Below are 14,758 nucleotides of genomic sequence, written 5' to 3' on the forward strand. Positions count from 1 at the left end.
AGCGTCTTTAAATCGCGGCAAATCGCGGGTGTTTACCCGCGATTTTCTTTTAAAAAAATGGAAATGTATCAAGCTGCGATTTTGACACTCATGTTCAAAATCGCTGGTCATCTCTGGCGATTTTGAGCGATGTAAACACTCCCGAGTTTAGCTAACTCTCCTGTGTTTGGCAAACTCTCCTGTGTTTGGCAAACTCTCCTGTGTTGTAACAGTGAGATGTAAACACATCACTGTTACACTGACCTGAGCTCCGGCAGCTGTTAAAATGTTAAAGAACAGATAAAAGTTGAAAAAAAAACCCTGTAAAACCAGTAAATACAGGTTACGCAAGTAGCGTAGCGCATGCGCAATGCGCTAGATACAGTATTATGTGATTTCCCCACTAGCGTGGAAAAATACCATAATACAGTAGTTAGCTCTTACGCAAACAGCGTAAGAGCATTGCGGAACGGACCTCCTACTAGGTAGGAGGTGTTTGCGGCGGCTCCTGGCTTTTTTTTATTTTTATCTTCAATCAAGACTCAAGATTCGGGATGTACAAATATGTGCCCCTTCTGGGCGAAGAGTTCCTGATGGCACAGATTCCCTTATGGAGGTATCAATGGCTGGGACTGGGGCAAGCCGGCAAGATGGATTTACAAATAATAAGTGACATTGGAGCAAGAAAGAAGGCATCATCGGTAAGTATTTGGGTTTTATTATTTTAATAAATACTTGTGGTTTAAAAGAGGGTGGTTAGTGTCTTTATTGTGGGTTTTATTATTTTTAATAAATGTATGTGGTTTATAAGAGGGTGTTGTGGCTTTGTAAACTTTTTTCTTTGTGGAACTACAGGGCCCAGCAAGCCAGGGATGTCAGGGCATGTTGGCACTTGTGGTTCTCCAAGTGCCAACATGCCCTGGCTGCCGTGGGTATGCTGGTGCTTGTAGTTATACAAGCACCAGCATGGCCACACTGTTTTTGGCAACCTGGCTGGCTGGGACTTGTAGTTCCACAAACAAAATTGGTGTCAGTTTGTTTTTTTAACTACTTTACGCTGTATTACCCTACTACCCACAGCCCAGGGGTGGTAGGAAGAGCCCTAGTGCTATCAGCACTGGGCTGGTTCTTTCTAGGGGGGGGGCCCGCTCGTTTTTTTCAGCGGACCCCACTCCCTAGGGAATCCAGCCCAGCGCTGAACAGTCTAGGGTTGGTTAGTCATTATGGCAGGGGGACCCCTGCCGCGCGTCCCCCTGCTATAGTGCCACCAACCCTGGCTGGTTTGCCTAGTGCTGGTAAAGTGAAAATCGGGGGAACCCCACGCAAAATTTTTCCCCGATTTTCACGGGACCAGCACTAGTCAGGCAGCACTAGGGTTAAGCATAAATAGCGGGGGGGCCTCACGCTTTTTTTTTTTTTAAACTTTTATCTGTTCTTTAACCTTTTAACACTGCCAGGGCAGTGTAACAGTGATGTGTTTGTACAACACGCTGCTATCAAGCAGCGTGTTGTATCTGGCGTGTTTTGAAGCAAACTCTCCTGAGTTTGCTAACTCGCAGCTTCATACATTTGAGAGCTGTATAGCTGCAGTGGCAAACAGTCGGGAGTTTGATCACTGGCGATTTTGCAAACAGCGATTTTGACAGAAGCACAACTCTGGCGATTTTGCATGAAATCTCAGCTTCATACATCGGCTAGTTTCAACTCTCTTGAGAAAATCGCTGGAGTTGCAAACTCGCAGCTTGATACATTTACCCTCTGATCTGATCTGATCACAATTGTCATGCTCTAAAAAGGGATACACAGTGCTCTAGTAAAATGTAAATTACTATGGTGCAATTATGATTTTGTTATGCATAATATGCATTTTCTCCTACACAATATGCCTGATAATATAGTACAGTATTATGTTGTGCGTAGAGGCATTTTACCTACCTACTGTTAAAGGATATATTGGAAAGGATCATAAGCCCAGTGGTAGTCATTGGTGCGAAGAACAGATTTCCGACATCAGTAACTGCGACAAAAGAATGCTGATTGCTCTAATTTAGGCAAGTAGGAAATAGCGACTTACTGAAAAAGTGACACAGAGCAATTGCGGCAACCTGGCTATCAACCCCGACTGTAAAACATGCCGGCACTCAGCGTGACGTCACTTCAAATAGCGACAGTTACACTGCTAGTATTAAGGGGACTATGCGAGGACCCACCGGCTCTATGTTTTTTTTACAAAGGTTTTAACATTATAGAGCCGGCAGGTCTATAAAGAAATGCACATGGTCGTCAACAATAGTTAGACAGGCTGTGGCATTTAAACACTATTCAATTGGTATTAAGGAGCCTATTGTATGCTAAGAAAACATTCCCCACCCCATAAAACCATCACCACAAGCCTGCACAAGGTAAGATGGATCCATGCGTTTTACACTAAATTCTGAGTGTACTATCTGCATGTCTCAGCAGAGATTAGATTTGTTGTACCAGGCAACATTATTCCTATCCAGTTTTGGGGAGCCTGTGTCCACTGTAGACTCAGTTTTTTGTTCTTAGCTGATAGGAGTAGAACCCGGTGTGGTCTTCTGCTATTATAGCCTGTCCACTTCAAGGTTTGATGTGCTGTGTTTTCAGAGATGGTCTTCTGCATTCCACGTAGTAATTCATGGTTATTTAAATTAGTTACCTCCCTGTCAGCTTGAACCAGTCTGGTCATTCACCTCTGACCTCTCTCTTTAACAAGATGTTTTCACCCACATAACTGATGCTCACTGAATGTTTTGCGCACCATTCTCGGTAAACACTAGAGTCCGTTGTGCAAGAAAATCCCAGGAGATCAGCAGTACCTAAAACCACCTCATCTGGCACCAATCATTCCACAGTAAACAGTCACTTAGATCAAATTTCTTCCCTACTGTGGTGTTTGGTCTGAACAACTGAACCTATTAACTACATTTGCATGCTTATATGAATTGAGTTGCTGCCACATGATTGTCAGCTTAGCTATTTGCATTAACTAGCAGGTGTACAAGTGTACCTAAGAAAGTGGCCACTAAGTGTACAATTTGTAGATTGGTCAATATTTTTGTTTTTTGCATCACATGCATTTATGTTCTGTCTTTTAACAATGCTAATTATGAGTAATCATGTTAAAAGGCACAAATCTAACATGTTCTTAGTCTAACCCTGAGGTCTACAATAATGAAGGTCCTTAGGATAATACTGTTTTTTTCCACATGCACCCAAATTATTTTTGTGATGTTCATTTGTTATACGTATGTAACTTGCAAAATGGAAGAGGTAAATAATTTTTATGTGATTTACAGTTGAAGCAAATGCAGCAACTGGACGTTGCAGCTTCTCCTTTGGTCATCCATCTTTCAACCTCCTTTTATAGCCTTTTAAAAAAGTAAGATAATGAAAATGACCACCATTTTTGAAGCTAATGCAGTTTTAAACATGCATAATGTGCATGTGTCATGTCAGATTTACATAATGTATTATAGGTAATATAGCATATTTAAGTTTTTGGTATGGCACTTGGCTCTCCCTTCTGCTACTCCTCTGCCATCTACTTATTCCCGCTGCTCCTCCACCTGTACCATCAACATCTCTTCCTGTTGCTGCTTCTCCACTTTTACCATCAACATCTCTTCCTGATGCTGCTCCTCCACTTCTACCACCAACATCTCTTCCTATTGCTGCTCCCGCACCTCTACCACCAACATCTTTTCCTGCTTCTGCTCCTCCATATTCCCTCCTGCTTCTGCTTTCCCACCTCTACCATCAACAACTCTTCCTGTTGCTGCTCCTCCATATCCCCACCTGCTGCTGCTTCTCCGCCTCTACCATCAACATCTCTTCCTGTTGCTGCTCCTCCATATTCCCCTCCTGTTGCTGCTCCTCCAACTCTACCCCATCATCTCTTCCTGCTGCTGCTTCTCTATCTCTTCCATCTCTAGCTGCTCCCCCACCTCTTCCACCAACATCTCTTCCTGCTGCTGCTCATCCATATCTCCTTCTTGCTTCTGCTCCCCCATCTCTACCATCAACATCTCTTCCTGTTGCTGCTCCTCCATATCCCCCTCCTGCTGCTGCTCCTCCAACTCTATCCCCACCATCTCTTCCTGCTGCTGCTTCTCTATCTCTTCCTTCTCTAGCTGCTTCTCCACTTCTACCATCAACATCTCTTCCTGTTACTGCTCCTCCATATTCCCCTCCGGTTGCTGCTCCTCCAACTATACCCCATCATCTCTTCCTGCTGCTGCTTCTCTATCTCTTCCTTCTCTAGCTGCTCCCCCACCTCTTCCACCAACATCTCTTCCTGCTGCTGCTCATCCATATCTCCTTCTTGCTTCTGCTCCCCCATCTCTACCATCAACATCTCTTCCTGTTGCTGCTCTTCCATATCCCCCTCCTGCTGCTGCTCCTCCAACTCTATCCCCACCATCTCTTCCTGCTGCTGCTTCTCTATCTCTTCCTTCTCTAGCTGCTTCTCCACTTCTACCATCAACATCTCTTCCTGTTGCTGCTCCTCCATATTCCCCTCCGGTTGCTGCTCCTCCAACTATACCCCATCATCTCTTCCTGCTGCTGCTTCTCTATCTCTTCCTTCTCTAGTTGCTCCCCCGCCTCTTCCACCAACATCTCTTCCTGCTGCTGCTCCACCATATCTCCTTCTTGCTTCTGCTCCCCCACCTCTACCATCAACATCTCTTCCTGTTGCTGCTCCTCCAACTCTATCAACATCATCTCTTCCTGCTGCTGCTTCTTCATCTCTTCCTTCTCTAGCTGCTTCTCCACCTCTACCATCAACATCTCTTCCTGTTGCTGCTCCTCCATATCCCCACCTGCTGCTGCTTCTCCGCCTCTACCATCAACATCTCTTCCTGTTGCTGCTCCTCCATATTCCCCTCCTGTTGCTGCTCCTCCAACTCTATCCCCATCATCTCTTCCTGCTGCTGCTTCTCCATCTCTTCCTTTTCTAGCTGCTTCTCCACCTCTACCATCATCATCTCTTCCGGTTGCTGCTCCTACATATCCCCCTCCTGCTGCTGCTCCTCCAACTCTATCCACATCATCTCTTCCTGCTGCTGCTTCTCCATCTCTTCCTTTTCTAGCTGCTTCTCCACCTCTACCATCAACATCTCTTCCTGTTGCTGCTCCTACATATCTCCCTCCTGCTGCTGCTCCTCCAACTCTATCCACATCATCTCTTCCTGCTGCTGCTTCTCCATATCTTCCTTCTCTAGCTGCTTCTCCACCTCTACTACCAACATCTATTACTAGTGCTGCTCCTATAACTTCTCTTCCTTCTAGTCCACATCCTCATTCTCTGTGGAACACTATCCTGCAAACTACTCTATGTAAAATAACATTATATGGACATTTTAATTTCTCATGTCATATGTGTTATTGTTTGAAAAATTACATTATATGCTGTCTGTGCATTGCACAATAGTATATGTTTATTAAGTGCACGCTTGTATAAATATATCTTCATAAACCCTACAATTATTTATCTATGAAAGAATCTGCAGATTAATATAAAAGCGAAAATTATGGACATAAACATGTACAGTACAGTTTACATATTTTTAAATAAAACTTGTAATAAATGAACTAATGTAAAATATACAACCTTTAACTTATATTTCAATGGCCATCAGTAGCCATGTGTCATACACTATTATTATTACATTATTAATTCATGAATACCATTACGCACTAACAAATCCCATATGTTTTCAAAGAAAACTTTTATACAAAACTGGAGATCTTTGACCACCACACTTAATACTAAACTATGGCTTGGATACCTCGTGTTTTTTTGCAAAGCTTTCTAATAACACCTAGCTGCTGTCTACCCATGTTGCTGGCGAACAGAGTGGTCAGTACAAGATATTTCTTGATTTTCCCCCTAACCAATCATCCTTAGAATATAATGCAGGAATGAGAATGGATGACATGAGCCATGAGGATCGGTGTTATTACATCATGTGTGCAAAACAGAGATGCAACTGCTGGGATCAAAAAGGTTAGCTATTTTCACGTGAGCGAAAAGTTATTGCACCAACTTGGATTGCTGTATAGAATAGTCTAAATGAATAACTGAACTCCTCCCTATAGCACTCCTCAGTTGTTACTGCCTGAATATTGCTAGGATTTCATCAAAAATCCAATACCAATATAAATTATATAAAATGCAGTCATCTAAAGATGTTACCCGGAATTAACAGCATCCTTCATCATGACTTGACACGCATATTCTTACCTGGATGTCTGGTAGGAGACTCACTTTACTATTGGATTTTTTATATGTGTTCATTTAGCGCACTTTACTTGTTTTAATAAAGTTGCAATAGTTGTGATGTAACACACTAGAGAAGCCTCTCTTTTCATTCCTTATTGGTTATATCAGAGAACACCATTATTAAAGGAAATTGGAAAGAAAGTAAAAAGGGATTAGAGAAATTGCACAAGACACAGGTAAGTGGTTGAAAAATAAAGTGCTGTTACCTGTCACATGTCGCACCAGTTAACCATTCATGCTGTTCTCTGTTCTTACCTGTTTCCCTTTGTTTTCACTCCCTGCATTCACTTGCTGGTCTGAACTGAGCATGCGCATATCTGGTCTTTTCAAAACTTCCTGCATTCACTTGATTGGCTAATTGCCTGTCAGCCCTGTCTATTTAAAGCACCTGCCTCCCTACTAAGGTGCCAGATGTTCGTCTCTCCTTACCTGTTAGGATGACTCCTCCTCTGGCTCCTGTTTATTGCTTCCACCTTGTTATTCGTTAGATTCAGCAACCACACTGCAGATCGTTGCGCATCACCTCTGATACTGCTCCAGGGCTTCCAGCTCACAAGGAGCTCATGGCTTCACCATCCTGGAGCCTGTTGCTCTCCTGTGTACTTCTGTATCACCTCCGCAGTTAAGATGCTGCTACCACTCTGCAAATCATTGTACCTCCTCTGATCCTGCTCCAGGGCATCCAGCTCATCAGGACCTCAGCACTCTAACATATCCGCATTACCACTTTTATCTCCTGTACATCCATTTAGTCTCGCTCATCGCCCCCCTAGAGGACCGCGACCTGAGGTTACAGAGCTGCTAAGCTCATATCTCCTTGCGGGGATCCCTGGTGAAAACCTCTCTTCCGTTAGACTCCGCTCCTCTCTGTGGGAAGTATTCACCTAAGCAGACTTTGAGGCCCATCTTGACTGAATCCGTGACACTACCATTTGAAAGGTGTTTCACATTTTGTATACATGTGATAATAACCATATTGAATCAAAAGATGTTGACATACTAGTCTATAATTGGTTTACTTCTTTTAAGCTTTGCTGTGTTGATACTGGATGTGTAAACAAAATACATGAAAGGGTCAGTATTAAGTTGGTATAGTGATTTTGCTCATAGAAGTGATCCACTATGGTGGAACTGGTGCTTGTGTGGGGGTGTTTATATGCACATTACACCTTAAGACAGTCACGGTTTCCAATATATATTTGGATATAATTTTCTATTGTATTTGTTCATTTTCAATCTTGATAAACATGACACAGAATTTTGGAGTAGGAAAGTAAGGGGAACTACTCACGAATGTATTAAACCAAGTATTTGCCTGGATAAGCTTCAACAGACTTTCGATCTCGCATAATAAATGCTCTAATAGGATTAATTTAAGACCATCAAGTCCCTCTATCACGCAAGGAGGTCTCTCGTTTCATAGATCGTTTTGATTTTGACTTTTATTTGAACTTTTGAGAACAACTGGTAGAACGGTAAAAACTAACTTTACAGTTTGTGACAGCGGCTCTATTTATTTCACATTTGCATCTCCAGAGTCAGCTTGTAGCTAGCCTATACCATAGATATGTCTGCATTTTTATTATGTTTTTAAACAAAAACGCCTGTAATTGGCAAACCTTCACACCTCAGCCAAACTCCATTGTTTATCTCTTTCAGCTTTTGTGGAACTACATGTGGATTTATCAAAATTTACTAAAGAACACAAGCCTTTATTAGTAACGACTTCCCCCATATTTGCGTCATACTGAGTTTTCCCATTCATTTTAATTGGGGTACTCAGCGCAATGTGATCTAGTGGTAATGGTACTGAATGGAAAAAAAAGTTAAGTGGGACTTGATGCTTACCGAAACACACATTATGCAATGCAAAGAGTATATTTTATGCGCCGTGGTGTGTTATGGCAGCGTTACATGCCAGGTACCCCATTAATGCCTGCTACAACTGTATTAGCTGAATACCAAAATAGAGTGGATGCAGGGCTATTGTGATTGCGCCTGATGTCTTGGGTAATAGGTGCCCTCACATCTCACCAACACTTTCTCCAAGCTGTCTCTATGTGCAAAACACTCAGCATGAAGTATGTGCTGGGATGACACAACTAGGAGGAGGTGGGGGTCACACTTTTAGCTAGTATCCCACCACTTTTAACTAGAGATGAGCGCGCTCGGATTTATGAAATCCGAGCCCACCCGAACGTTGCCGATCCGAGTCGGATCCGAGACAGATCCGGGTATTGGCGCCAAATTCAAATCTGAAACTGAGGCTCTGACTCATAATCCCGTTGTCGGATCTCGCGATACTTGGATCCTATAAATTCCCCGCTAGTCGCCGCCATCTTCACTCGGGCATTGATCAGGGTAGAGGGAGGGTGTGTTAGGTGGTCCTCTGTCCTGCTATATCTCGTGCTGTTCAGTTCAGTTCTGTGCTCAGTCCAGTGGTGCTGTGTCCTGTGCTCTGTCCTGCTGAGTTCAGTAGTGCTGCTGGGTCCTGTGCTGTGTCCTGTTCAGTCCAGTGGTGCTGTGTCCTGTGCTCTGTGCTTCTAAGGGCATAGTTATTTCCCCATTATTCCCAAGTTTTTAAAAAATACAAAAAAAGTTATAAAAAAAATTAAAATAAATAAAAAAAAAAAAAGTAATTATAACCAAATTTGCAAAACCAATCCAGCAGTATAAGTCCATTGGTACTGCAATATTACAAAGTTCACACATTCTGCAGTATCTTGTGCTACATATAATGGAGACCAAAATTTGGAGGATAAAGTAGGGAAAGATCAAGACCCACTTCCTCCTAATGCTGAAGCTGCTGCCACTAGTCATGACATAGACGATGAAATGCCATCAACGTCGTCTTCCAAGCCCGATGCCCAATCTCGTAGTACCGGGCATGTAAAATCCAAAAAGCCCAAGTTAAGAAAAAGTAGCAAAAAGAGAAACTTAAAATCAGCTGAGGAGAAACGTAAAGTTGCCAATATGCCATTTATGACACGGAGTGGCAAGGAACGGCTTAGGCCCTGGCCCGTGTTCATGACTAGTGGTTCAGCTTCACCCACGGATCTTAGCCCTCCTCCTCCTCCCCCCCCCCTACAAAAAATTGAAGAGAGTTATGCGGTCAGCAACAAAACAGCAAACAACTCTGCCTTCTAAAGAGAAATTATCACAAATCCCCAATGCGAGTCCAAGGGTGTTGGTGGTTGTCAAGCCTGACCTTCCCATCACTGTACGGGAAGAGGTGGCTCGGGAGGAGCCTATTGATGATGTAGCTGGCGCTGTGGAGGAACTTGATGATGAGGATGGTGATGTGGTTATTCTAAATGAGGCACCAGGGGGGGAAACAGCTGATGTCCATGGGATGAAAAAGCCCATCGTCATGCCTGGTCAGAAGACCAAAAAATGCACCTCTTCGGTCTGGAGTTATTTTTATCCAAATCCAGACAACCAATGTATGGCCATATGTAGCTTATGTAAAGCTCAAATAAGCAGGGGTAAGGATCTTGCCCACCTAGGGACATCCTCCCTTATACGTCACCTGAATAACCTTCATAGTTCAGTGGTTAGTTCAGGAACTGGGGCTAGGACCCTCATCGGCACAGGGACACTTGAATCCCGTGGTCCAGTTGGATACACACCAGCAACACCCTCCTCGTCAACTTCCTCCACAATCTCCATCAGATTCAGTCCTGCAGCCCAAGTCAGCAGCCAGACTGAGTCCTCCTCAATACGGGATTCATCCGAGGAATCCTGCAGCGGTACGCCTACTACTGCCACTGCTGCTGTTGCTGCTGTTAGTCGGTCATCTTCCCAGAGGGGAAGTCGTAAGACTGCTAAGTCTTTCACAAAACAATTGACCGTCCAACAGTCGTTTGCCATGACCACAAAATACGATAGTAGTCACCCTATTGCAAAGCGTATAACTGCGGCTGTAACTGCAATGTTGGTGTTAGACGTGCGCCCGGTGTCCGCCATCAGTGGAGTGGGATTTAGAGGGTTGATGGAGGTATTGTGTCCCCGGTACCAAATCCCGTCGAGATTCCACTTCACTAGGCAGGCGATACCCAAAAATGTACAGAGAAGTACGATCAAGTGTCCTCAGTGCTCTAAAAAATGCAGTTGTACCCACTGTCCACTTAACCACGGACATGTGGACAAGTGGTTCTGGGCAAACGAAGGCCGATATGACTGTGACAGCCCACTGGGTAGTTGCATCCCCTTCCGCAGCAACAGCAACAGCTGCATCAGTAGCAGCATCTACAAAATGGCTGCTCGTGCAAAGGCAGGCAACATTGTCTATTACAGGCTTTAATAAGAGGCAAAACGCTGACAACATATTAGAGAAACTGAGGGAAATTATCTCCCAGTGGCTTACCCCACTTAGACTCTCATGGGGATTTGTGGTGTCAGACAATGCCAGTAACATTGTGCGGGCATTAAATATGGGCAATTTCCAGCACGTCCCATGTTTTGCACACACCATTAATTTGGTGGTGCAGCATTACCTCAAGAGTGACAGGGGTGTGCAGGAGATGCTTGCGGTGGCGCGCAAAATTGCTGGACACTTTCGGCATTCAGCCAAAGCCTACCGCAGACTAGAGGCACATCAAAAAAGCATGAACCTGCCCTGCCATCACCTCAAACAAGAGGTTGTGACGCGCTGGAACTCCACCCTCTATATGCTGCAGAGGATGGAGGAGCAGCAAAAGGCCATTCAGGCCTACACAACCTCCTACGACATAGGCAAAGGAGTGGGGATGCGCCTCAGTCAAGCGCAGTGGAGACTGATTTCCGTGTTGTGCAAGGTTCTGCAGCCATTTGAACTTGCCACACGAGAAGTCAGTTCCGACACTGCCAGCTTGAGTCAGGTCATTCCCCTGATCAGGCTGTTGCAGAAGCAGCTGGAGAAAGTGAGGGAGGAGCTGGTAAACCATTGCGATTACACCAAGCATGTAGCTCTTGTGGATGTAGCCCTTCGTACGCTTTGCCAGGATCCGAGGGTTTTCACTCTTTTAAAGTCAGAGGAATACATTCTGGCCACCGTGCTCGATCCTCGGGTTAAAGCGTATGTTGTGTCTCTGTTTCCGGCGGACACAAGTCTACAGCGGTGCAAAGACCTGCTGGTCAGGAGATTGTCCTCTAAAGAGGACCATGACATGCCAACAGCTCCACCCTCATTTTCTTCCACATCTATGGCTGCGAGGAAAAAGCTCAGTTTTCCTAAAAGAGGCGCTGGCGGGGATGCTGATAACATCTGGTCCGGACTGAAGGACCTGCCAACCATTGCAGACATGTCTACTCTCGCTGCATTGGATGCTGTCACAATAGAAAAATTTTTTGGGCTGATTACTTTGCTGACACCATCCAAGTAGACATGTCAGACAGTCCATATTGTTACTGCCAGGAAAAAAAGGCAGTTTGGAAGCCCCTGTACAAACTGGCTCTATTTTACCTGAGTTGTCCCCCCTCCAGTGTGTACTCGGAAAGAGTTTTTAGTGCAGCGGGGAACCTGGTCAGTGAGCGGCGAAGGAGGTTGCTTCCTCAAAACGTTGAAAAAATTATGTTTATAAAAATGAATAATCAATTCCTCAATGAAGTACAGCACTGCCCTCTAGATAGTACAGAGGGACCTGTGGTTGTGGAGTCCAGCGGGGACGAATTGATAATGTGTGATGAGGAGGAAGTACACACTGTAGGGGGAGAGGAATCAGAGGTTGAGGATGAGGACGACATCTTGCCTCAGTAGAGCCTGTTTAGTCTGTACAGGGAGAGATGAATAGCTTTTTTGGTGTGGGGGCCCAAACAAACCAATCATTTCAGCCAAAGTTGTTTGGTAGGCCCTGTCGCTGAAATGATTGGTTTGTTAAAGTGTGCATGTCCTATTTCAACAACATAAGGGTGGGTGTGAGGGCCCAAGGACAATTCCATCTTGGAACTTTTTTTTTTGCATTATATGACCAATCAACAGTCGTTTGCCATGTTCAAAAAGTAAAACCAAATTTAAACAAATTCAAGAAATTAAACCAAAAGTAAAATGCCCTGTCATAATTTAAAACAAGAGGTATTGACGTGCTCTAAAACTACTGTATTGTTGTTTATATTTTATAAACACTACACTTGAAAGCTTGAGTCTTTCAATGAAAAAGTAACTCTCCATTGCACGAATATTTGCAACAGGGACAATTTTAGGGTTAAGAAAGTCAACTAATAACACTTAGACGCTGTCTGTCTTTATAAACACTACACTTGGAAGTTGGAGGAGGTATTGTGGCCCCGGCACCAAATTTACTACCGGGGCCACTTCACCGTGCAGTCCATATTTAGGTGTATCAGATATTAAACAACGGTGACAGTTGATGCCCAATTTTTTAATTATATTGTTGGCGCTGTAAAAAATTGTGTTCCGGGCACACCACACTACGCAGTCCATACCCTTTTTAGGTGGAATTCTGACCCGTGAAGGGTTTTTTAATTATATTGTGGCCTCGGTACCAAATTGTGTACCGGGGCCACCACACTACGCAGTCAAGAAAGATAGATGCGTATCATAGATAAAGTACATTCAGTGTTGTGGGGCAAATTGATAAATATTCAAAATGCACTGACATTATCAAAAACAAGAGGTTTTCACACGCTGAAACTCCAACATGTATATGATGGAGAGGATGGAGGAGCAGCCGTATGTGCAGTGTAATGCAGACCTGTTGAAGGTTTATTATATATTTTATTGTGGTGCCCAGTGCCCACTACTCTACGCAGTCCAGATACTACTTTTGGGTGTAATTCAGACCTGTTGAAGGTTTTCTATATATTTTATTGTGGTGCCCAGTGCCCACTACTCTACGCAGTCCAGATACAATTTTTGGGTGTAATGCAGACCTGTTGAAGGTTTTCTATATTTTTTATTGTGGTGCCCAGTGCCCACTACTCTACGCAGTCCAGATACTATTTTTGGGTGTAATGCAGACCTGTTGAAGGTTTTCTATATATTATATTGTGGTGGCCAGTGGCCACTACTCTACGCAGTCCAGATACTATTTTTGGGTGTAATTCAGACCTATTGAAGGTTTTCTATATATTTTTTATTGTGGTGCCCAGTGCCCACTACTCTACGCAGTCCAGATACTATTTTTGGGTATAATTCAGACCTGTTGAAGGTTTTCTATATATTTTTTATTGTGGTGCCCAGTGCCCACTACTCTACGCAGTCCAGATACTATTTTTGGGTGTAATTCAGACCTGTTGAAGGTTTTCTATATATTTTTTATTGTGGTGCCCAGTGCCCACTACTCTACGCAGTCCAGATACTATTTTTGGGTGTAATTCAGACCTGTTGAAGGTTTTCTATATATTATATTGTGGTGGCCAGTGGCCAGTCCTCTACGCAGTCCAGATACTATTTTTAGGTGTAATTCAGACCTGTTGAAGGTTTTCTATATATTATATTGTGGTGGCCAGTGGCCAGTCCTCTACGCAGTCCAGATACTATTTTTGGGTGTAATTCAGACCAGTTGATGGGTTTTTAATTATATTGTGGGGAACACTTCTCTACGCAGTCCAGAAAGATACCTCGTTGCAACGTTTTGTACTAAAAAAAAAAAAAATATTGTGAGGTGTTAGGTGTTCAGAATAGCCTTTAAATTAGTGGAAATTATTGTTATTGAATGTTATTGATGTTAATAATAGCGTAGGAGTAAAAAATAAGCCCAAAAACTTGATTTTTACACTTTTTAGTTTTTTTAAAAAAAAAATCCGAATCCAAAACCTTAAATCCGAACCAAAACCTTTCGGCAGGTGTTTTGCGAAACAAATCCAAACCCAAAACATCGAGAAAATCCGGATCCAAAACACAAAACACGAGACCTCAAAAGTCGCCGGTGCATATCCCTACTTTTAACTAAGATACAGATTGAAGCATCTTCAAAGCACGGTAACGATATTCTTTAGTGTAATTAGTTTTACTTTCACTTAACATTATTTGCTCAAGCAATACTTGATTGTAAACAACAGCAGGATTACAAGTGGTGCACTATACATCACACATAGTGATTTTGAAGGGTTACAATATTACTATTGGTATTAGGGTTTAGCTTTAATTCAATACTATACTTTGGCAGCATCCAGTATGAATAATGTGTACACTGACTTCAATGTCAGAAACCATGTTTAATGGCACTGACATAGGAAGCCCAGTTTGCCTATTGCACTATAATGCACGCAACTGTAGCAATATAAACAAGCTTTGTTTGTTGTTTGAAAGCTTTGGTCAACACAAATGCAGTATTAGTATAAAAATGACATTACCACATGGAATTTTTCTTTAGCTTCTCATCAATGTCATTAAGGATCTGTTGACATTCTGTTTGTCCTGGAAACATTTCCAACACACAATCCAGTAAGGCGAAGCTTAATTGGTCTTCACCTGCACAATCCATTTTGGCTTCTGCAAACATAAAAGCAGCATTAGATGGAAAATATATT

At 43.2% G+C, this 14,758-nt stretch overlaps 1 protein-coding gene across 4 annotated transcripts in view; it reads right to left on the reverse strand.

The window, feature by feature from the left end:
- Nucleotides 1-14,758, reverse strand: part of KIAA0825 (KIAA0825 ortholog) — a 374,240-nt gene that overhangs the window by 337,703 nt on the left and 21,779 nt on the right. For all 4 annotated transcript variants that reach the window (XR_012678323.1, XM_075181021.1, XM_075181001.1 and 1 more), the window contains exon 2: nt 14,582-14,720. Coding sequence is in view for 3 of the 4 variants with exons in the window: in XM_075181021.1 (XP_075037122.1) it covers nt 14,582-14,712 (131 nt within the window). In the remaining variant the exon portion in view is untranslated. The remainder of the gene's footprint in view (nt 1-14,581; nt 14,721-14,758) is intronic.

The sequence above is a fragment of the Mixophyes fleayi genome, chromosome 1, assembly GCF_038048845.1.
Source record: "Mixophyes fleayi isolate aMixFle1 chromosome 1, aMixFle1.hap1, whole genome shotgun sequence".
In the NCBI taxonomy this organism is placed as follows: Eukaryota; Metazoa; Chordata; class Amphibia; order Anura; family Limnodynastidae; genus Mixophyes; species Mixophyes fleayi.